Source organism: Callospermophilus lateralis, chromosome 15, assembly GCF_048772815.1.
Source record: "Callospermophilus lateralis isolate mCalLat2 chromosome 15, mCalLat2.hap1, whole genome shotgun sequence".
NCBI lineage: Eukaryota > Metazoa > Chordata > Mammalia > Rodentia > Sciuridae > Callospermophilus > Callospermophilus lateralis.
In genome coordinates, this window is record NC_135319.1 from 28,233,684 (window position 1) to 28,252,861 (window position 19,178).

At 35.7% G+C, this 19,178-nt stretch overlaps 1 protein-coding gene across 16 annotated transcripts in view; it reads right to left on the bottom strand.

Moving 5' to 3' along the window:
* Positions 1-19,178, bottom strand: part of Pcdh15 (protocadherin related 15) — a 702,462-nt gene that overhangs the window by 236,818 nt on the left and 446,466 nt on the right. For 15 of the 16 annotated variants that reach the window (XM_076835193.1, XM_076835192.1, XM_076835191.1 and 12 more), the window contains 2 exons: positions 18,964-19,157; positions 10,088-10,220 (listed from right to left, as the gene is read on the bottom strand). In XM_076835193.1, the coding sequence (XP_076691308.1) occupies positions 10,088-10,220; positions 18,964-19,157 (327 nt within the window). The remainder of the gene's footprint in view (positions 1-10,087; positions 10,221-18,963; positions 19,158-19,178) is intronic. The other variant, XM_076835187.1, reaches the window with a different exon arrangement.

Below are 19,178 nucleotides of genomic sequence, written 5' to 3' on the forward strand. Positions count from 1 at the left end.
GTGAGACCCATAGTCAACACAGTTGAATAATATCTTCATTCAATTTAATATAACACATTAATGCCAAGTTTCAAGCATTACAAGTTTTTATATTTTCTTTTTTTAGAGATGGCCTTGTATTTTAAATAAACATAATAGACATTTTGGTTATTAATTTTAAGTGCTGCACAATGATATAGTGAAGAGTTCATTAAGCTTTTTCTAAAAACATTTGAGGTAAACATTTTGGGCTTTGAGCTATATACACTGAGTCTACATAGTATTCTTTAGTTTTTATTGTTTCATTTCATATTTTGTTTATGTAAATGTTTTTATGAAACTTATAATATATAAAAAATAAATAAAATGCTTAGCTTTTCAACTACTTTCCCTGTGAACAGAGGTTGTCATTCTGTGCTATATTTCATCTGTTCTTTGTTTTAATTTTAAATCAACCCTGATATATGTAATATAAAGTAAAACACTGTTTTAATGGCCTCTTAGATTCAGAACTAAACCTATCAGTAAATGTAAATAGAGAAGTATCAGCAAAAAAAAAGTAAAAGCCACAAGAAGAACATTCTATATCAAGGAATAATTGCCAGCTCTTTTTATCCTTCTACTCCCAATCCTGAAGGAACATATTGTGTGCATACAATATGCTACTTTTACTCTCTGAGACCACTTGAGCTCTCCCCTACCTGGATTTTTAGGGAGTATTGTATTGAGAAAAAGGAATTATTTGAGGAAAGAGCTGAGAATTTAAAATTTCCATCATCTGTGCTTTATCTAGGTTATAATCTTTATCCTATTTTACAACCTGTAATAAAGGAAAAGAGTCAATCTGTATTTGTGTTAAGTGATTTTTTTTGAGACAACTGATATAAATCATATCACCTCTTTAGTATATTTCACCATTATTTAAAATCATAAAATTAGCTGCTGGAAACAGATAAAATACAATAGAAAATACTTCCCAAAGATGGGCTGAAGAATAAGATTTATTATTTTTCTACAGCCTAACCATAAATAATAGCATGTAGTGGGCATATTCCTGATTTGGGAGCCAAAGAAAAAACAAAACTAGCTAACAAACTTTGCTGTTACTTAGTTTCTTCATGTTCTAGACAATAAAGATAAAATCTGCCTGCTTATTAAAGTCAGAGTTATGACAAAATGAAACAATGTATTATACATATATTAAAGGTCATAACTTTGTTTGTTAGCATGCTAATGTGGCCAGCTTTCATTAATATATCACAAGTTGTAAGTGAAAACTTGGAAATAGAATAAAATAAATATGCTCAAGACATAAGTATGATAGAGAAAATAAAGCATTTGGACTAAGAAAACTTGTTGAAAACTCTGGCTGATCAAATTCTACTAAATCAATTAAATTTTCTAAATTTATAATTTTGTTTGTTATTAGAATATTTTCCTAGATAGAAGAAGCTCCATCATACTGAAGGAAAATGAAAATGATTAAAAAAAAAACTGGAATGAATACATGATAGATATGCACTGTAATGAATTAATATTTCAGTTATAAATCACTGAGATTTTGAGTTTGGGTGTATGTCAATAAATAAAACCTAGGTCTCCTTAGGAAATAATAAGTAAAGAATTTAAGGTAAGGAACTTAGTGTCTGATTCAGTGTTAAGTACCACATTAAGTGGCTAGCTATTTATATTTTGAGGAGGATAATGACAACATGGAGAATTTTATGCTGAGAAAAGAGGATTATGCTAATGATGCTTGGGTGGAGGGAAGAAAATGAGAACTATATGTAGAAGTAATTGGGAGGGAAACAAGTGTTCTTGTTAGGAATGTAAGTGACATGTATTTGAATATAATACAAAATATTATTTGGTAGAATTACCTGATCTTTATTGTGATTAAAATAGATAAAAAAAAAATCTAGAGGGACAAAGAGGAAGGAATCTGGTATCATTAATACATTTTATTGATTTAATATTTTAATAAATTAGGTCCATATCTGGAAAATTCCTTAAGCAACTCAAAAATGGATTTGTTGCATTTGCCAATTCCTGTGACATAAAAAAATGCCCACCATGGCAAAAGTCAAGCTAAAAGTTGAGAAGAGATGAACAAAACTGTCTTCCATGGCTTTGGGGCTCTGGCACAACAATGTATCAGGTTTCACTGTCCGTTCCAAATTATATATACTTGTGCTTATGAGCAATATTTGAAAATCTCTGGAAGAAAAAAATAGCTTATCTAACACTAGCCATGGCTAGTGTAAGGTCCTTGCTTAGCGTCTGAACAGCCATCTTAAGTGTCATCTTTAAGTGACAGCCACCATTTAAAAAAAAATAATTTTGCTTTCCTGGCCAATGGCATTTCTGAGAAAGGCTCACTACTCCCTTGTAAAACCCAACCCTTCACCGCCCACATTAGGACCTGCCCAAGGGCGTATCACCATTCCCTCATACCAACCCCACTCTTAACCAAGCATTAGGACCCACCTGGATCTAATCCCTGAGCCTGCCCCATAAAAGTCCCAAACCCCAAGCCTGTTTTGCCTCTCTCTGTCTGTAGAAAGATGGCCTTTATTTGTCATCTCTGATAAATAAACTGGTGTGTATCTCTGCATGATCTCTGTCTTTCATTTCTCACTCACCTATCTCTGGTTCCTGCTTTCCTTTCATTGGTGCCAAAACCCAGGATAGGATTCTTTGGTGTTCCTGTTCCCTTCTTCGAGGGTCACTGAACATCCCTGGGCCCTGATCTGAATTCGATCATGGGACCAGGCCCTTCATTCTGCCAAACGCCCTTTCTGCACCCACCACCAGATATTCTAGGTAAGACCCCTGTCTCTGGTGGAGCTACAGGTCCTGGGAAGTGACCATTGATTGTCTGGCACTCCCAGGGTTATTGTGTAGTCAAAGGCACCCCCTGCTACAGCTTTCACAGCTATGGCTGACCCCTACTGTCGACTGGGTCTATCAATGGTCTTTTATTTGGGTCTGGGTTTTGAGAAAAATCACCAAGGATGGTTGGGAGTTGTTCCTAGTGAGGCCTCTTGGCCTTGGGTTAATCACCACAGCTTTTGCCCCTATGTAGGCCTGGCCAGGTGCCCAAGTACATCTACGGGCCCTGCCCCTGACACTTACCCAGCAGTGGTGATGACCTCTAAGCATAATCATTTCTCGACTGGATGATACTAGAGCCTGGGATGCCCCACCTGTAAACTCACCTCCTGCATCTCATTATGGGTAGCTCCTCATCCATTCCCTCCCATAGTCCTCTAGGCTGCCTCCTCTTAACCTAGGGTCTCTCTCTCACCCCAGACCAAAACCCCCAAAACTTATTCATTTGTGCAATCAGATATGGCCTCAATACCCTTTGAATTCTAAATGGCCACTTAATGACACTCTAGATCCCAATATTATCAGGGATATTTTCAACTATTGTGAGCATTCTGGAAAATGGAAAGAGATATTTTACATTCAGGCTTTCTCCTCTCTACATTCTAAGCCCTCTCTCTGCAACTCTTGCTCTCCTGCACAAGTTCTTTTAGATCTCACCTCCCCTAAGCCTGCTTCCAAAGAGACACAAGATCCTACCCAGGACTCCTCCTCCTTCAACCCAACTGATGAGTTCCCACCATACCACAATTCTCTTTCTGATGAAGTCACTACAGCAACTTTCCCCTATGCCTCTCCACCCTTCTCTCCTCTTGCTACACGCTCATGGGCTGCTACTGCCCAACCCACATCTCTGTGTCCTCTAAGCAAGGTGGCTGGGGTCGATGGTGTAATCCAGGTTCATGTGCCTTTCTCTTTGTCAGATCTTTCACAGATAGAAAAGCAGCTTGGGTCCTATACCTCAAACCCCACCATAAATATCAAAGAGTTTTAATATCTGAAACATTCATATGTTTTGACCTTCCATGATGTCCATGTGATCCTGTCTAACACCCTCCTGCCCAAGGAGTACAGCCAAGTGTGGGAGCAAGCTAGAAATTATGCTTATGAGATACATAACAACTCCCTGCCCATCCAATTGGCACTGAAGCAGTTCCTGATCAGAATCCCAACTGGGATTATAATTCGCCGGGAGGGGTAACTAGGAGAAATCAATTCATTACTTGCCTCATGGCAGGACTTAAAAAGGCAGCCCATAGGCTATCAATTATGAAAAGCTTCAGGAAGTTATTCAAGTTAAAAATGAAAACCCTTTAGCATTTTTAGATTACCTGACCAAGGCTTTATTGCAATATACTTATCTGGACCCTGAGATTCAAGATGGGAAATAACTACTAATGACCTACTTTTTTGCCCAGAGTTTCTTGATATTAAGGCCAAAGTAAGGTGCCTTGAGAGGAGGCCTCTAATTCCCCAAGCTGAGGTTCTGGGAGTGGCCATTAAGGTTGTATAATGGGAGAAACGAGAAGGCCCATAAGCAGAAATATCAGTTGATCGCTCAAGCCATCCTTCTGGCCTCAGCATCTGTCCCTGGTTCCACTGGCCCATGGAAGGGTTCCTCAGGACCACCTGGACGCTGTTTTAAATGTGGTCAGATGGGTCAATGGGCTCATACATATCCCAAGCCTTGAAAGCCTCTGGGCCCTTGTCATAAATGTCATTAGGAAGGACACTGCGCCATTGACTGACCCCGGCCATCCAGTCCTTCTGGTTTCCCTTTCCAACTCTCAGGACTGGCTGCAGAGGACTGATGAAGCCCAGGTCCCCATCACCTGACCACTACCATCACTCTGCGGGAACCCAGGGTAACTCTGCATATTTCAGGTAGGCCTGTCTCCTTCCTAGACACTGGAACTACATATTTGGTCCTCAAGGAGTTCTGGGGGCCTAGTACCAACCCTTACAGACACCTAGCCTTGTTTGCGCTTTTGGCTCTCTAGTTTCACCCACTGCTTTTTGGTCATTCCACAGTGCCTGCTCCCTTTATGGGAAGGAACATCCTCACAAAGTTGGGAACCATGTTTTCCTTCACCCCTCATATATGCTTCCATCCAGACTCTCCTGCTGCTCCCCTGATCCTCACCCTTACCTTAGGACTATCCTCTATTTCGTCTGCCAGTGCCTTCCCATTACCCCATTCCAAGGTGGACCCTACTGTCTGGGATGTTTCTAGTCCTTCTATCACCTCACACAAGGAGCCCATTCTCATTCATCTCAAAACCTCCCTCCACTTTCTGGCCCAGTCACAATACCTGCTCTCCCTCCTTGCTGCTGCTGTCCCTCTCTTTTTGCAGAGCAGCCTTGTCAGGCTCCTGACAATAAACCCACTTCTTATCCCAGGTGTGTGTGTGATTAGTACCGTGCCACTTTTCTTTCACTGATATCAGTGACTTGATCACATTTTCCCATCAGCTTTACTCTCCCCTCTGGGATTTGAGCTGCTTTGGGATCCTGGTCTGAGAGCCCAGGACAATGACCACACACCTTCTTCCATTCATCTTGTGCCTCATCCACACGCCAGCCTCATTTGGGTAAGTGACTTTGCCCTTCCCCTTCCTCTCCTCCTCCTCACAAGTCCACTCCCTAGAGATGGCAGTGAAGCTTAGATCTTAGATCTTGGCTTAGATCTTGGCCCAGCACCAAGAGTCTTAACATTATCATTTCTTCCCCTTGGCAAGTTCACTCTAGGATTGGTTCTCAGCTCCTCAGCAGAGCTCACGAAAGCTCTGGCCAGGCAACCAAGGCTTTCTATAGGAAAAGTCCGGAAACAGGGAATTAGTAGATGACTCCCTTCTCTCAGTCCCAGGGAAGTCCTAAATTCCATCTGACTTACCTCTCAGCTGCCTACTCATCCACTTAGCACCACTCCATTTGGCTCCTGCTCTGAAGCACATTGACCAATTGAACCTCCCAATATTTCCAATTTTTACGAGTGCTCAGGAAAATGGAAGAAAATCCCTTATGTGCTTGCTTTTTTCTTTCTCTATTCTAAGTCTTCCCTTTGCTCCTCTTGCTCCCCTGCTCGGCTTCTACTTGCCACTAAAGTTCTGGATTCCTCCAGAGACCTTAGTTCTATACAAACAAGGGACTCAGAACTCCCCTACATTGTAAAGCACTGGCCAAGGCCACACTGAAGCTAACATTGAAATACAAAGGACAGATTCAGCAGGCTTGATAAGAGGTCTAAGGGAGAAAAAAAAGTATCAATTTAACTTTTCCTTTGGATACAATACAGAAGAATGACTTCAAAACTTTTTCTCTATATCTCCCTGATCTCACAAACCCATTTCATCTTTATGCAGCTGAAAAAGCAGGAATTTTCTCTAGGGGTCCTTGGACACATGCTCGGGCCAACCTTTGCCCCTGTGGCTTATCTATTGATGGGTCTTGACTCTGCTGTTTGAGGATAAGCCCCTAGCCTAAGAACATTGGCCACAGCCTCTCATTAACAAGTCAAAGAAACTCACCTTTGGGCCCAACTCACCATCCTGGCTCCCCAGCAATTAAAGGAACTCCTCACCTACAAGAGCTTACATTCTTTACCCCCTATCGCCTTTATCTCTACAGATTTCCCTGGTAGAAGATCCCAGTCTTAGTTTCCACACGTGCTCAACTTTAAATCTTGCTTTTCTCCTCCCCGTTCCTCAGAACCCTTCCACCTCTTCTCTTCTTACCCATTTATACATTGAAACTCTGGAGGAGCTTTTTCCACATCCCTCCCACATACAGGAAGGCCCCTTGCTCCAGGCAACATACACATGGTTCACAGAAGGCTCCTCCTTCCTTCAGGAGGGAGTTGGTCAGGCAGAGTATGCTATAGTCTCTCTAACCTGGTTGTGGAAGCAGCTCCCCTCCCCAAAAATACTTTCGATTATCAGGCTGAACTTGTTGCCCTCATCAGAGCCTTGACTTTGGCAAAGGGTGTCTCCCTAAATGTCTACACTGACTCTAAATACACTTTCCACATACTTCTCTCCTATTCTGCTATTTGGGAAGAAGTGCAGATTCCTTACCACCAAGGGAACTTCAATTACTAATGTCCCCTTTATCTCTGATCTCCTTCAGGGCTCAGAGCATTCCACAATCATTGGAACTGAAGGATGATGGCTAAGTAGCCCCCTTCTCCCGTCGCTACTTCCTTTCCTGACCTCTCTCCTTGTCCTAGGCATTTTGCTAATGCTTGCCCCCGTGTCATTAGATCTATTCATGGACAGATTCAAAGGCTCTCTTACCAAACAGTGAACCAGCTTCTGTTACAGGACTTCCAACCCCTCATCAAAATTGAGTCATCCAGAGCCAGCATCGCCCAGCACCTCCTGGCCATCACCATTGCCTCAGTGACACCCTGAATCCCTAACAAGGGTCCAGACACCACTCCTTTGCAGCAGAAAGAAGCTATGGAAGATTGATGTACACCTTTTCCCTTAAGGGGCCCAATTACAAACAAAAGGGGGAAAGTAAGGTCCTTGCTTAGCATCTGGACAGCCATCTTAAGTGACAGCCGCCATTTTAAGAAAAATTTTGCTTTCCAGGCCAAGAGTGTTTCTGAGAAAGGCTCACCACTCCCTCATACCAATCCAACCCTTCACTGCCCACATTAGGACCTGCCCACCTCTAATCCTTGAGCCTGCCCGATAAAAGTTCCAAACCCCAAGCTTGTTTTACCTCTCTCCATCTATGGAAGATGGCCTGTATTTGTCAGCTCTGACAAATAAACTCTCCAGTGTATCTCTGCCTGATCTCCGTCTTTCATTTCTTGCTCACCCCTCTCCCGGTTCCTCACTTTCCTTTCAGTCAGTATGAGAGGTCTGAGAGGGAGAGGTTTGTTTAGTATTTTCCTGTATGGAATGGCATCAGTTCAGTAATCACCAACACAATATTAATACAAAGAGAAACACTGCAGCCTGCCAAACATCTTTTGGACGGAAGAAAAGGAAGGTTCTTGAAATCAGGTGGGGAGAGAAACAAGGGCCGTTATCTGAAAATAAATCACTTTGATCTCAGTCAAAACAAGGTTATTTGGGAGCCAGTCCACTGCTGTCTTCTACAGTTCCATGTCTTTCTAAACTGAGCAATGAGTCAGCAAATGTGGTACCACATGTGAGAAGCTGATGAGGGTAGATGGGGGACAGGCAGTCAGAGAACCTCTAACACATCCCCTTATTGGAAGTCTTTGGAAGAGTAATTTGATGGAAGCTTTTCAAATTTTAGGTCACTCGTTTAAATTCAGTCTCAGTTGATCAGGAACAAAAGTGGGTGGTTGGTGGCCTATGAAAAAATACCTTGATGGTGTCACCCTCATTCTTTCTAATAGTGACTGCCAGTGCAATTGGCACCCTTTCTTTTGCTTCCACCAGCAGCACAAAGCGTGAATAGAAATGTCATTGTAAGTATTTTTTCAGCCTTTGTGCCTGAGAAATCTGAGATATGAAAAGGCCAACTCCTTTTCATCTTTAACTCACAGCTAGCATTATTCTCCTATAATATGCTTCCTAGATCTTTCTGGGATTTATTGAATAAAACCTAGGCCACCTTATGAGAAAAATTATGGCTTACCTCATAGAAAGTTAAATTATATAAAGGAACATTGTTATAGAGGATTTAAAGATAAAACATGTAATTTCTGACAAGAAGCTTACAAATCTAAGATTTATTTTATTTTCCTTTTTGTTTCAATAAATGAATCCTCATGAATATAAAAAAACAAATTTTCATTATTTTATTACATTCATGTTTCTTAATATTAGGTTTTCCAATTATATATCATTGTAATAATTTGACTAGCTGCTTTTTCTATCCTGAAGAAGTGGTATTTTTTTTCCTTTATGCAATTTCATTTTCCTTATGTTCTAATAGTAAGTAGACAATAAAATCAAACTCTTTTTAATCACCTGCAGAATAAAAAAAAATAAATAAATATTTGAGGAAAGCTACAGAGAAGTACTTGGTAAAGCAAATCAAATTGTGACAGCCATGGGTAACCAGAGAGATATAATAGAAAGAGACCTGTTTTAGAAGTTTGGAAAAGTCAGTTCACTGATCTTAAGCATGAATTACTTTTTATTAAGTTCACTTTCCACATCTGGAATATAGGCTGGTGGGTTTTTTTGTTTTTGTTTTTTTTTAATTTTCACATTATTTTCAATACTAGGGAATAATTCTATGAAATTATTAATTAATCAGGACTGGAGTGAAAACATGTCAGTATTCAAATGGATTTGTGCATGATGTAACTATACCTTATGTGACTTCCTAGACTGATGCTAGAACTTTTCTGCTTCTATTCATATTAAAATCTCTCCTAATCTTAAGGGTCAGCTCCCTAAATTTTCATATTTAAAAATTCTTCCATTTCCATATAATTCAAGGAAAAGATAAACTCTGTCCTCTGAATACCCATAGGTAAAACAATAGTCATGCTATGGTTCTATGATTGTTGTAGCAAGTGGTAGTTATTGACACCATATGTAGCACCAACTGGAGCTTCGTATTCAGTCAAAGATACACCCTTAACTGGTCAGATGTGCTTTGGTCAGGAATATATAAATAGTGAAAACCAAGATATCATCTTGCATGTAACTCATATGCCCATGAATTCTGAACTGGAAATAGAAACATCAGCTAAATATAGACTTCTTATCTAATTGAATACACCAAGGCACATAATTATAAGACTAGCCTGCAACCATAGAATAGAGTTTCCTTTAGAGTCAGAATGCCTATCATCAATCTTTGAGTCTAAGGTTATTTCCCTATACAACACTGTAGCAAAAATAAATCCAGCTGGGCAAGGGCACCCAAGACAGAATATAATAGTCAGCTGCAAACTCTTTAGTTGCAAAGTATAAAATATTCAAGTGCATGTTTCCAATCCCTTCATTTTCTCCTGTAATGATTACAGCTAATCCCTGCCAGCCAAACGTTGGTTCTTCATTGTGGCAATCAATAGAATAGATTAGCTGTGCAAACCCTACATCCATATTATGCTTGCTTTCCTTTCCAGATGGAATTTTCATTCTCTAGAATACAAGCAGGCATGCAACCCACCCTCTGAATCCCTAAAGAACAAATATAAACTCATTAGTCTCCAGCTTGTCACTTTAGAAGGTGTGTGTGTGTGTGTGTGTGTGTGTGTGTGTGTGCTTGTTGTCAAACATACCTGTAGATTTAATAAAACAGCACCAATCCTCATGGCTTCACTGATTTCAAGGCTGTACATCAGCTGTGGAAAGCGGGGAGGGCTTTGATTATTTGGAGGAAGCACTTCAATGTACACTGTGCAGATGGAGTGCCTGCAGAAAATGAGAAGTGAACAAGATGTTAAAAAAGCTACATAGCATTTAAAGATAAACTGAACCTTTTATCATTTTGGGGTTTTATAGGCCAAAAGCTTTTCAAACTTTTATAGAAAATAGTAAAATCAGCTTGAAAGGATAGAAAAATAAAAGCTTCCTCTGAAACATAACCCTTCTACAAAATTATCTTAGTAAAACGGAAAGGAATTATTTCTGTATTTTTTAACTTAGGTAAAAGTACAAATTAAAAAGTAATAGCTATACAACAAAGCTAATAAATTAACATGGCTTGACTTTTGACTTTATTTTTCAATGCTTTTTTAATAGCAAAAAATATTCTATAAACATCTGGTAATAGGAGCTGTCCTTTGAGCTCTCTTCCTATTAAACCAGCAGAGGAAGTATTGATTAAAATACCACACAAAAGCAAATTATGGACTGTTTTGTTAGTTCTGTAGCTGACATGAGTGACTTAATGTAAGTATATGTAGAGTCAAGAACATAAATTAATTCTTACATAAAACAGTTGAAAACAAAACTAAATGGGTTTTACTGTCTTTGTTTAAAGAGTATAATATGAAAAAACTAAAAGATGAGATTTAATTAATGCCTTTCTTGACCCATAATTTTCTTGAAGAATAAGAAAATACTTTGTTATTACAAGCATAAAAGAAATAACACTGACAGAAATGTTTTTGACATCTTAAACTCTTTTTTTTTCCCATAATAAAAACTGAAGAAGCAAAGTTTATAAAGAAACACTGGCAAATATATATATAAATTATAAAATTTTATAAATTACAAAAAGGTAGTCCTCCGTCTTGAAATACATATGCATCTTATGGAGCCATACTAACATGGCCTGACATGTATGCTTTAAACATTATTTGAACAAAATCATGATTTTTAGTTTAAAACATATTAATTATAGATTCTGTTTGGGGTTAAAATGTTCTTGTTTTCTCAAAGTCTTTAATAAGTGTTTCAATTGAAAGACATGATCACCAAACACATTTTTCTCAGATTAAGTATGCCATCCTACTTTTTGAAAAACTTTTCACTGAAACACAGATCATGAGCACTGAGATTTAGTTGTATATCTTGTCACTTTGTAATATCCTGGAATCTAAGTTGTTTCTGAGCAGATCCTCAGTAGACACATAGCCATAGGATATTAGGCATCACTGAAAAGCTACATGACTTTAGAGAATTTCATTCTTGCATTTATTGTTGCAAAGTAAGTTTATTTCAAATTTTAGACTCTTGTATTCATACCTCTATTCATTATTGCATCTGAGTTAACACTTTACTATTAAAATTTCCTAATAAAATTTTACTTTTTTCATATATGAATGTATGAGATAATAAAAATAATTTATTTATATGTACTAATATATATATAATACTAATATATAAAATAATTAAAACTGTTAATAATAAGTTTAGTCTTTAGGTTCAGAGTGTTTAAAATAGGTTAAAACAAATGAAATGTTGCTTATAAACTTTAATTCATATGAAAATAAAATAATAGAAATTTACAAAATCTATTGTACTTTACAGAAATCCCAATTCTCATATTGTGAGAACAATGGGATTTAATTTGGAGGTAGAATTCATATCCTTCTAGATGGTGAATGGAATCCAACAGCCGCACCAAGAGGTACATTCTCCTGGATATTTTTACCCTTGAGAATCTTGGCTTGTTTTAGTGTACTATTTATCAAGTCATTCAGTAATTTTATGTCTCTTCCTTTTTCCTGACTGTATCTTCTCTATGCATATGTTTTGTAACATTGGACTTATTATTCTCTATGCATACTATGTCTTACAAAACTATTGTTGATAACTGTAGGCAGGTGATATTGAGGCCAGGATTTGTGCTCAGACATTTTCAGATTACACTTTTGGTGCTGCCACTGTGTGATCTTGGGCAGAACACAGAGCAGCTTTTGTCCAATGTGACTGTTACCTTCATCTACACTTAGTTGTTTGCTTTACCTTCCACTTTCTAAAACAATTTATGCTATATTTACTAATTATGTTATTTTACTTCTTGGACTTTGATCTTAGAGTTTTGGAAAAATTTCATTTCAAGGTTACTATCATCTTGAACATCCTGTCTCTTCCCTTCCATGTGTTTAAATAAGCACTATCTTGAGGGTTATTGCCTTTTAAAATGATATCTTCTTTTTATTACTGATGTCAACAGAGTGTCAGAGTTAGCTTTTCTAAATTGAAAACCAACAGTATTAACAAGAAAATGATGACATTCATGTTGTAATAAATAGTAGTATTTCAACAGCATCATTTAAACACATAAATGATACACTAAGTAAATAATATTTTATGTATTTCATGTTTACATTTTATTTCCAGTTCTAAATACATAAAACTGAACATTTATATAACCAAATTTTATTTTGTATAAAGCTGGTTTGATGTATATAAATCTCTATTTCCAAAAACGAAAACCATTATACTCTATTCTTTCACGTTTGGTATTAAAGGTCAAAGAAGAACAGAAGAGGTAATGCATTTCTCAAATAATCTTATGATTTTAAAGACTTTACATCATCTAATTTGGGCAGATAGTTTTATAAAGGTCATTTAAAAATCAGAAATAATAAGTCACTGAATTAAGTTTACAAAGTTAATTAGCAAAAACAGATAAACTAAAAAAGCAAGATTTTAACATTCAGACTTTGCTTGGAAAAAGGAAAAACTTTCATCTCAGAAGAACAAATTTAGGAAATACACTGGAGAATTTTTACTCATTTGATGTGTGTGAATATAAAACATTCTTGGTTTTTAACAAACCATCATGTTTATGTCACATGATGACATAAATTATTTCGAGTCTTGGGTTCAGACTTTGAAATCACAATTTTTAATTATTTATACCAGGAATGAAACATCATCAAAAGCAACTATTTTTAAAAAATATTTTTAGTTGTCAATAGACCTTTTAATTAATTAATTAATTTATATGTGGTGCTGAGGATTGACCCCAGGGCCTCACACATGCCAGGCAAGTGCTCTACCATTGAGCCACAACTCCAGCCCCGAATGCAACTATTTTAAGAATAAAATAAAACAGGAATAAAGGGGAGGTATAAGGATGGACCTCCGTTGCTTTAACTTTGGAAATGGTACAAATTAAAGTCAAATTTTTGTCATATTACAATAATAATCAGTAAGGAGAGAATGTTGCTGACATTTAGAGGGTTGTACAATATATGCTATTTTCTATACAATTTTCTATTAAATATGTCAACATGTGTTATGTCTATTTGTAACTCTACATTTCAACCATGTTGTTTCTATGACGAAGGCTACAGGTGTTAATATTGCCTTCCTCAATAGACTTAAAGAAATTACTGTAGTTCTTCCTTTCTCACAAACATGGTCCTAGAAACGCTATACTTATAGTTCAATGCTCATTGATTCTGTTCTACTATTTTGAAAGTACAAATAGCAATCCACAGTAGACCTCAGATTTAAAACCAACATAAGAGGTCAAAGATAAACTCTTAGGGGAAATTAAGGGGCAGAATTTGAAAATGTAAAATGTAGTTACATATAAAAACAGTAGGGAATTACAGACAGGAAAAATATGTGCAAATTCACAGAGAAATAAACTAGAAAACTATAAGTTTTATAAAGCTAAAAATATGGTTATACATGGAACAGCAGTTGCAGTTATGATTGGAGATGTAGGGCTCTTGCAAATCCTATCAAATCAAACTTCATCTTGGTAATGGGGAATGGTTGACAAATTTTAAGCAGGTCAATGATATGATTAAATGTGTCAAACCATTCCTGTTCCCACAGCATTGCTTTTCTGTGTCTCCAATATCTTGCTCTTTTTTCCCCTAGATGGATATTCTATTACTACCCCTTTACGTGTGAGTCTGACATTCTCTTCTGCCATCTTCTGAGTGCCATGAGGGCAGAGGTCTCATGTTACCTCTATTTCCTATTTCTGGTGCCTACCCAAGAGACTAGGACTTGTGCAAACAAAGTAAATTTTTGTTAAAATAAATCAGTATTTATTTATCATGTCTTTATTAATGTTAAATATTACACATAAAGTTATTTAAAGACTATATTTTCACAATGGAATATTATTCAATTGGAGAATAGATTATTTAATTATATGTAATTTATATATAGCCTTGGACTCCAAGAATTAAGTGGGGAAAATGATACGTCCTCTATCAAACAATCATTTTTCAATAAATATTAGAAACTGTTTAGAAGCAGGGCCTTTTATTTTTTATTACATATTCATACATACCTAGCAGTCATGCTTTATTCACACCAGAACTTAATAAATATTTACTCAATTTAACTGAATTATATACTAAGAAGATGAGTTAGAGACACGCTTAGTGTTAACAATACCCCAGAATGTTTTATGACTTCTGTTAGCTTTTACCTTTTCTCTCTACTCATCTTCTCATCAAAGCCTAAAACAAATGGGCACCAAAAAAGTCAATTATAGACTATTTCTTTTCTCACTTTGAATCTTTAGATCCTTTACCAAACTGAAATAACAGACACATAAACAGTAAATTCATCTTGGATATTTTGAGACTCAACGTTATTTAAATTTCTAAATTGAAGTTACCAATCTGAAAGAAAACTAATATGGAAATTTCCTCAAAGTTTGAACACTGCTGCTATTGGTTTTGATGCTTTTATTTAATTACATTTAGCTAATACTGTGGCTGTCTGGGTCAATCTATGAAGTATATCATAACCTATATTTTTATGTTCATAATTTAAAAATAGAATCTTCTTCATAAAGCAAACTAAAAGCAAAACCTCACAACACAGTTCATTCATCAACTTAATTTGAAGGATTCATTTCCCTCCAGAAAAACTGCAAATGTCATTATCTGCAGTGCACAGGACATTATCCCAGCAAGTGAAATGAAGGTATATGGATTTTACTCTCTGCAGCTCCCACCTGACGTTTGAACACACACTATAAGGTGATCCTTTAGTATCCAACCCATTTTCTTAAAAGAGAAAAAGAGAGGTTAGGTCAACTATGCTGGTATCAGTGAAAAGACATAGCAATTAGATTCTGAAGGCAGCCCTTTGTTTCCCAGAAAGGAACAGAATTTTACTTAGGTACAATCTACTCTTGTACTGATCAATACAGGTAACAGCTTATTCAGGCAAAGAGGTGATAACAACTTGCAAATAGGAACTGAGCAAGCTATGGATTATGAAATCTCATTTATTAAATACAGTTGTCTCCCTTATCTGTGTTCTTTTTGATTTCTGTTTTTTTCAGTTGCTCACAGACAACCACAGTCCAAAAATTTTACATGGTAATTCTGGACATAAACAATTCCTAAGATTTAAATCGCATGCCATTCTGAATAGTATGATGAACTCTTACATCACCCCTTTCCATTGTTTGTGTGACATTAGTCATGCCTTTGTCCAGCATATCCACAGAGTATATGCTCACTACCCATCAGTTGCTTAGTTGCCATTTCAGTTATCACATGGACTATTTTGTTACTGCAATGCTTGTGTTGAAATAACCCCTATTTTTATAAATATCTTTATTTTGTTTATTTAGTTTTATGTGGTTCTGAGGATCAAACCCAGTGTCTTACACATGCAAGACCAGCCCTCTACTGCTGAGCCATAACCCCAGCCTGAAATAACCCCTATTTTGATTGATAATGGCCCCAAAGTGCAATAGTACTGATGCTGACAATTTTTTTCAGTGTGATATTTTTCTATTTTATTATTATTCATATTATTGTTGATATTTTATGTGTTTAAATTACTAATTAAATTTTCTTATAATACATTTTGTATTATAAAAATATGTACTTATGCATTTAGAGGAAGAAAACATAGCATATATAGAATTTGGCATAACTTGAGATTTCAGAAAGTCACTGGGGAGTTTTGTAACATAATCTCCACAAAAAGAGGCCACATACTCTTTTCAAAAAATAATAATTTAAAACTTTTAATTTAGCCACCTGCAGTGATGTATGTCCCAGTGACTCAAGAGGCTAAAGAAGAAGGATCTCAAGTTTGAGGCCAGCTTAGGCAACTTCTCAAGACTCTCTGCAACACAGTAAGACACCTGAATTATTATAGTATTATTATTATTATTTCAAAATAAATAAAATGAAAGATACTGGGGATGTAGCTCAGTGGTAAAGCACTGCTGAGTTCATCTCCCAATTACAAAACAAACAAAAACATAGCAATCAGTCATAGTAATAGTAACATATTGGTATATACAGCTCAGATCAGAAACATTTGACACAGCACTGTGTTTGATGGAGAAAAATTAGAATTTAAAATAAATTGATGAACATGAAAGGACCTTATTGAAACTTCAAGTAAAAAAAAAGGTAAACTTGTTCTTTTTATTAGAATTATTTTGTTGTTAATAACCAATTGTAGTATCTTTTCTCTAAAATAATAACCACAGAGTTAATGGATATAGAACAGAGTGGGAGGAGAAAGTTTTTGAATCCAACATATCTCAGTTCAAGTTCTAGTTCTACTACTTGCTTATTGCAGAGCTAAAGGTTGCTAGATGGAGTGTTTAGTCAAATAAATTATCCTGTTTCATTCTCAGATTTCTAGATTCAAAAATAAATATAATTATACAAACATTCACAATGTTATTAAAATTAGAAATTAGGTATGTAAAATGATAGCATGTTTGGCCTTAGTGCATGCTCAGTATTATTAATAATCTTTAATTCCTCTTAGAATAACTCATCCTCAATTAAGCTATTATTTAAAATTAATTTAAATTTTATTTCACACTTATTTTAAATTCTATAACTACTCAATATATAAAAATATTCCGCTTTTTCTTTCAAGAAATAACATTTAATCATTTTATCATTTTAGGCATCTATACTTATTTATTTTTCTGGTATATTAACAATGCCTACATCCAAAATGAGTGTGCCCAAAATCGAACTCATGTCCTCAAATCATGTGTGATATTTTGACAATACCATTGCCAAGTCACCTTAATCAAACACCTGAGGTTTATTTATATTTATGACAATTTCATCTCCATTCTTGCTAGATATTTGGTATAAGTATCAGAAACTTTTTTTCTAAAATCTTCTAATGGTGGTTTTGTATATAAATTTTTTTGCCTATAGTCCCCTTCAAAACTGTCCATCAGGACAGAAATAAAATCTTATATGATGATAGCTCATGAAAAATAAATGAATAATGGAATAGAATAGACCCAAATCCAAATACATAAGGAATATATGCTATAATTATGATATAACCAATGAAACTACAAATTAGTGAAGAAATGAACTATGCGATACATTGTGTTGGGACAACAGGATAATTGACTGAAAAAATGTGGCAGCATCAATACATCCTACTGTAAACTAGAAAAATTCCCAAATGTAACAAAGGCTTGAGAACAATTGTACCTACAGTAACAATTGTAATCCCCAAAAGCAATATTAGAAAATATAGATTAATTGCAAGCTGGGCTTAACATATCAATAGAAAAACAAACAAAATTTTATGAATCCAGAATTCATAGCAAATGTAATAGAATTGGCCGTTAAACATTAGAAATATACTCACATGGATAAAAATAGATACTATATATTACCTATTGAATAGGGACAATATGAATAACAAATGTTTAAAAATTAATGCTTAATAACAACTAGAGAAATGGTATAGAATATCATTTTTAGACTTTGTAGTTGAAATTTTAGACTATAAGTTTTATAGCTGGCAACTTGGTAGTTATCAAGAAAATTTACAACTATAAATACTCATTTGTCTTTCCACTGGGAATTTATTTATGTACTTGTACACATTCATCAAAGTGATGTATGTTCAATTTATTTATTTCTCTATTATCAGTATAAAAGAATGAAATTTAAAAAATCCATGGAAAGTTGCCTTCTTAAACAGAATCACATACATCTGAAAAAATATTAAATAGCTGTGAAAAAATTTGAGGAATTTATTCAGAATTCATATGAAAACACAAACCAAAAAACAGACAAATTGTGAAAGATAAATAATCCAACAAAGTGTAAGATTATATTCATATTCATTAATATTTTTTAAAATGTCTATTGAAAATTTGGAAATAATTCATTATTAAGAGGAACAACACTTCCTGTTGTTTGAGATCAAATGGGGAACTAAAAGAATATAGTTGTATTAGTAAAATTTTAAACTTGTGTGTGTGTGTGTGTGTGTGTGTGTGTGTGCATGTCTGTAGTAAGTATTATATATATATATATATATATATATATATATATATATATACACATTTATATTTTACGTATAAATTTTAATAAATACTCACTGAGAGGTGGTTTCAAAATCCTGACACATAACATGCTTCTGACAATCTGTGAAGCTCTTTGAAGGAAAGAGTCTTTCACTGTCAGCAACCTTGTTTTTGAGTAATAAATTGGAAACATGCCTCTGATATCTTCCAGTTCTTCTTTAGAACAGAGACCTTCCTTCTTCATCTGTGAGATTATTTTGTGGTTTAATATTAACTTTAATGTCCTCTTCCCAAAATTTAACCAATAAGAATACGCAGTTCCTGAGAATGCTCTGATATTTTCTGTTCTAATTTAGATGTTTACAGGATAAAAGAATACTTGCCGAGCCTCTTAAATTTAATTATAGGGTTAAACGGGAGCAACAAAAAGACTGCATTGGCTCTAATATAAATTACCTTCTCTCTGCAGGAGGAGCATTATCTGATGCTTGGACCGTGAGCGCATAAGTCCTCCCGACTATCAATTCCACCCCTGGAGCGATGGTGATAAGCCCTGTTGTTTTATTGATGATGAAGTCTCCCTGAGCCCCAACCAGGATCTCATATGTGATCTCCCCATTTGACCCTTCATCTGCGTCGACTGCAGTGAGCTGGAATTGAAAATCACAACA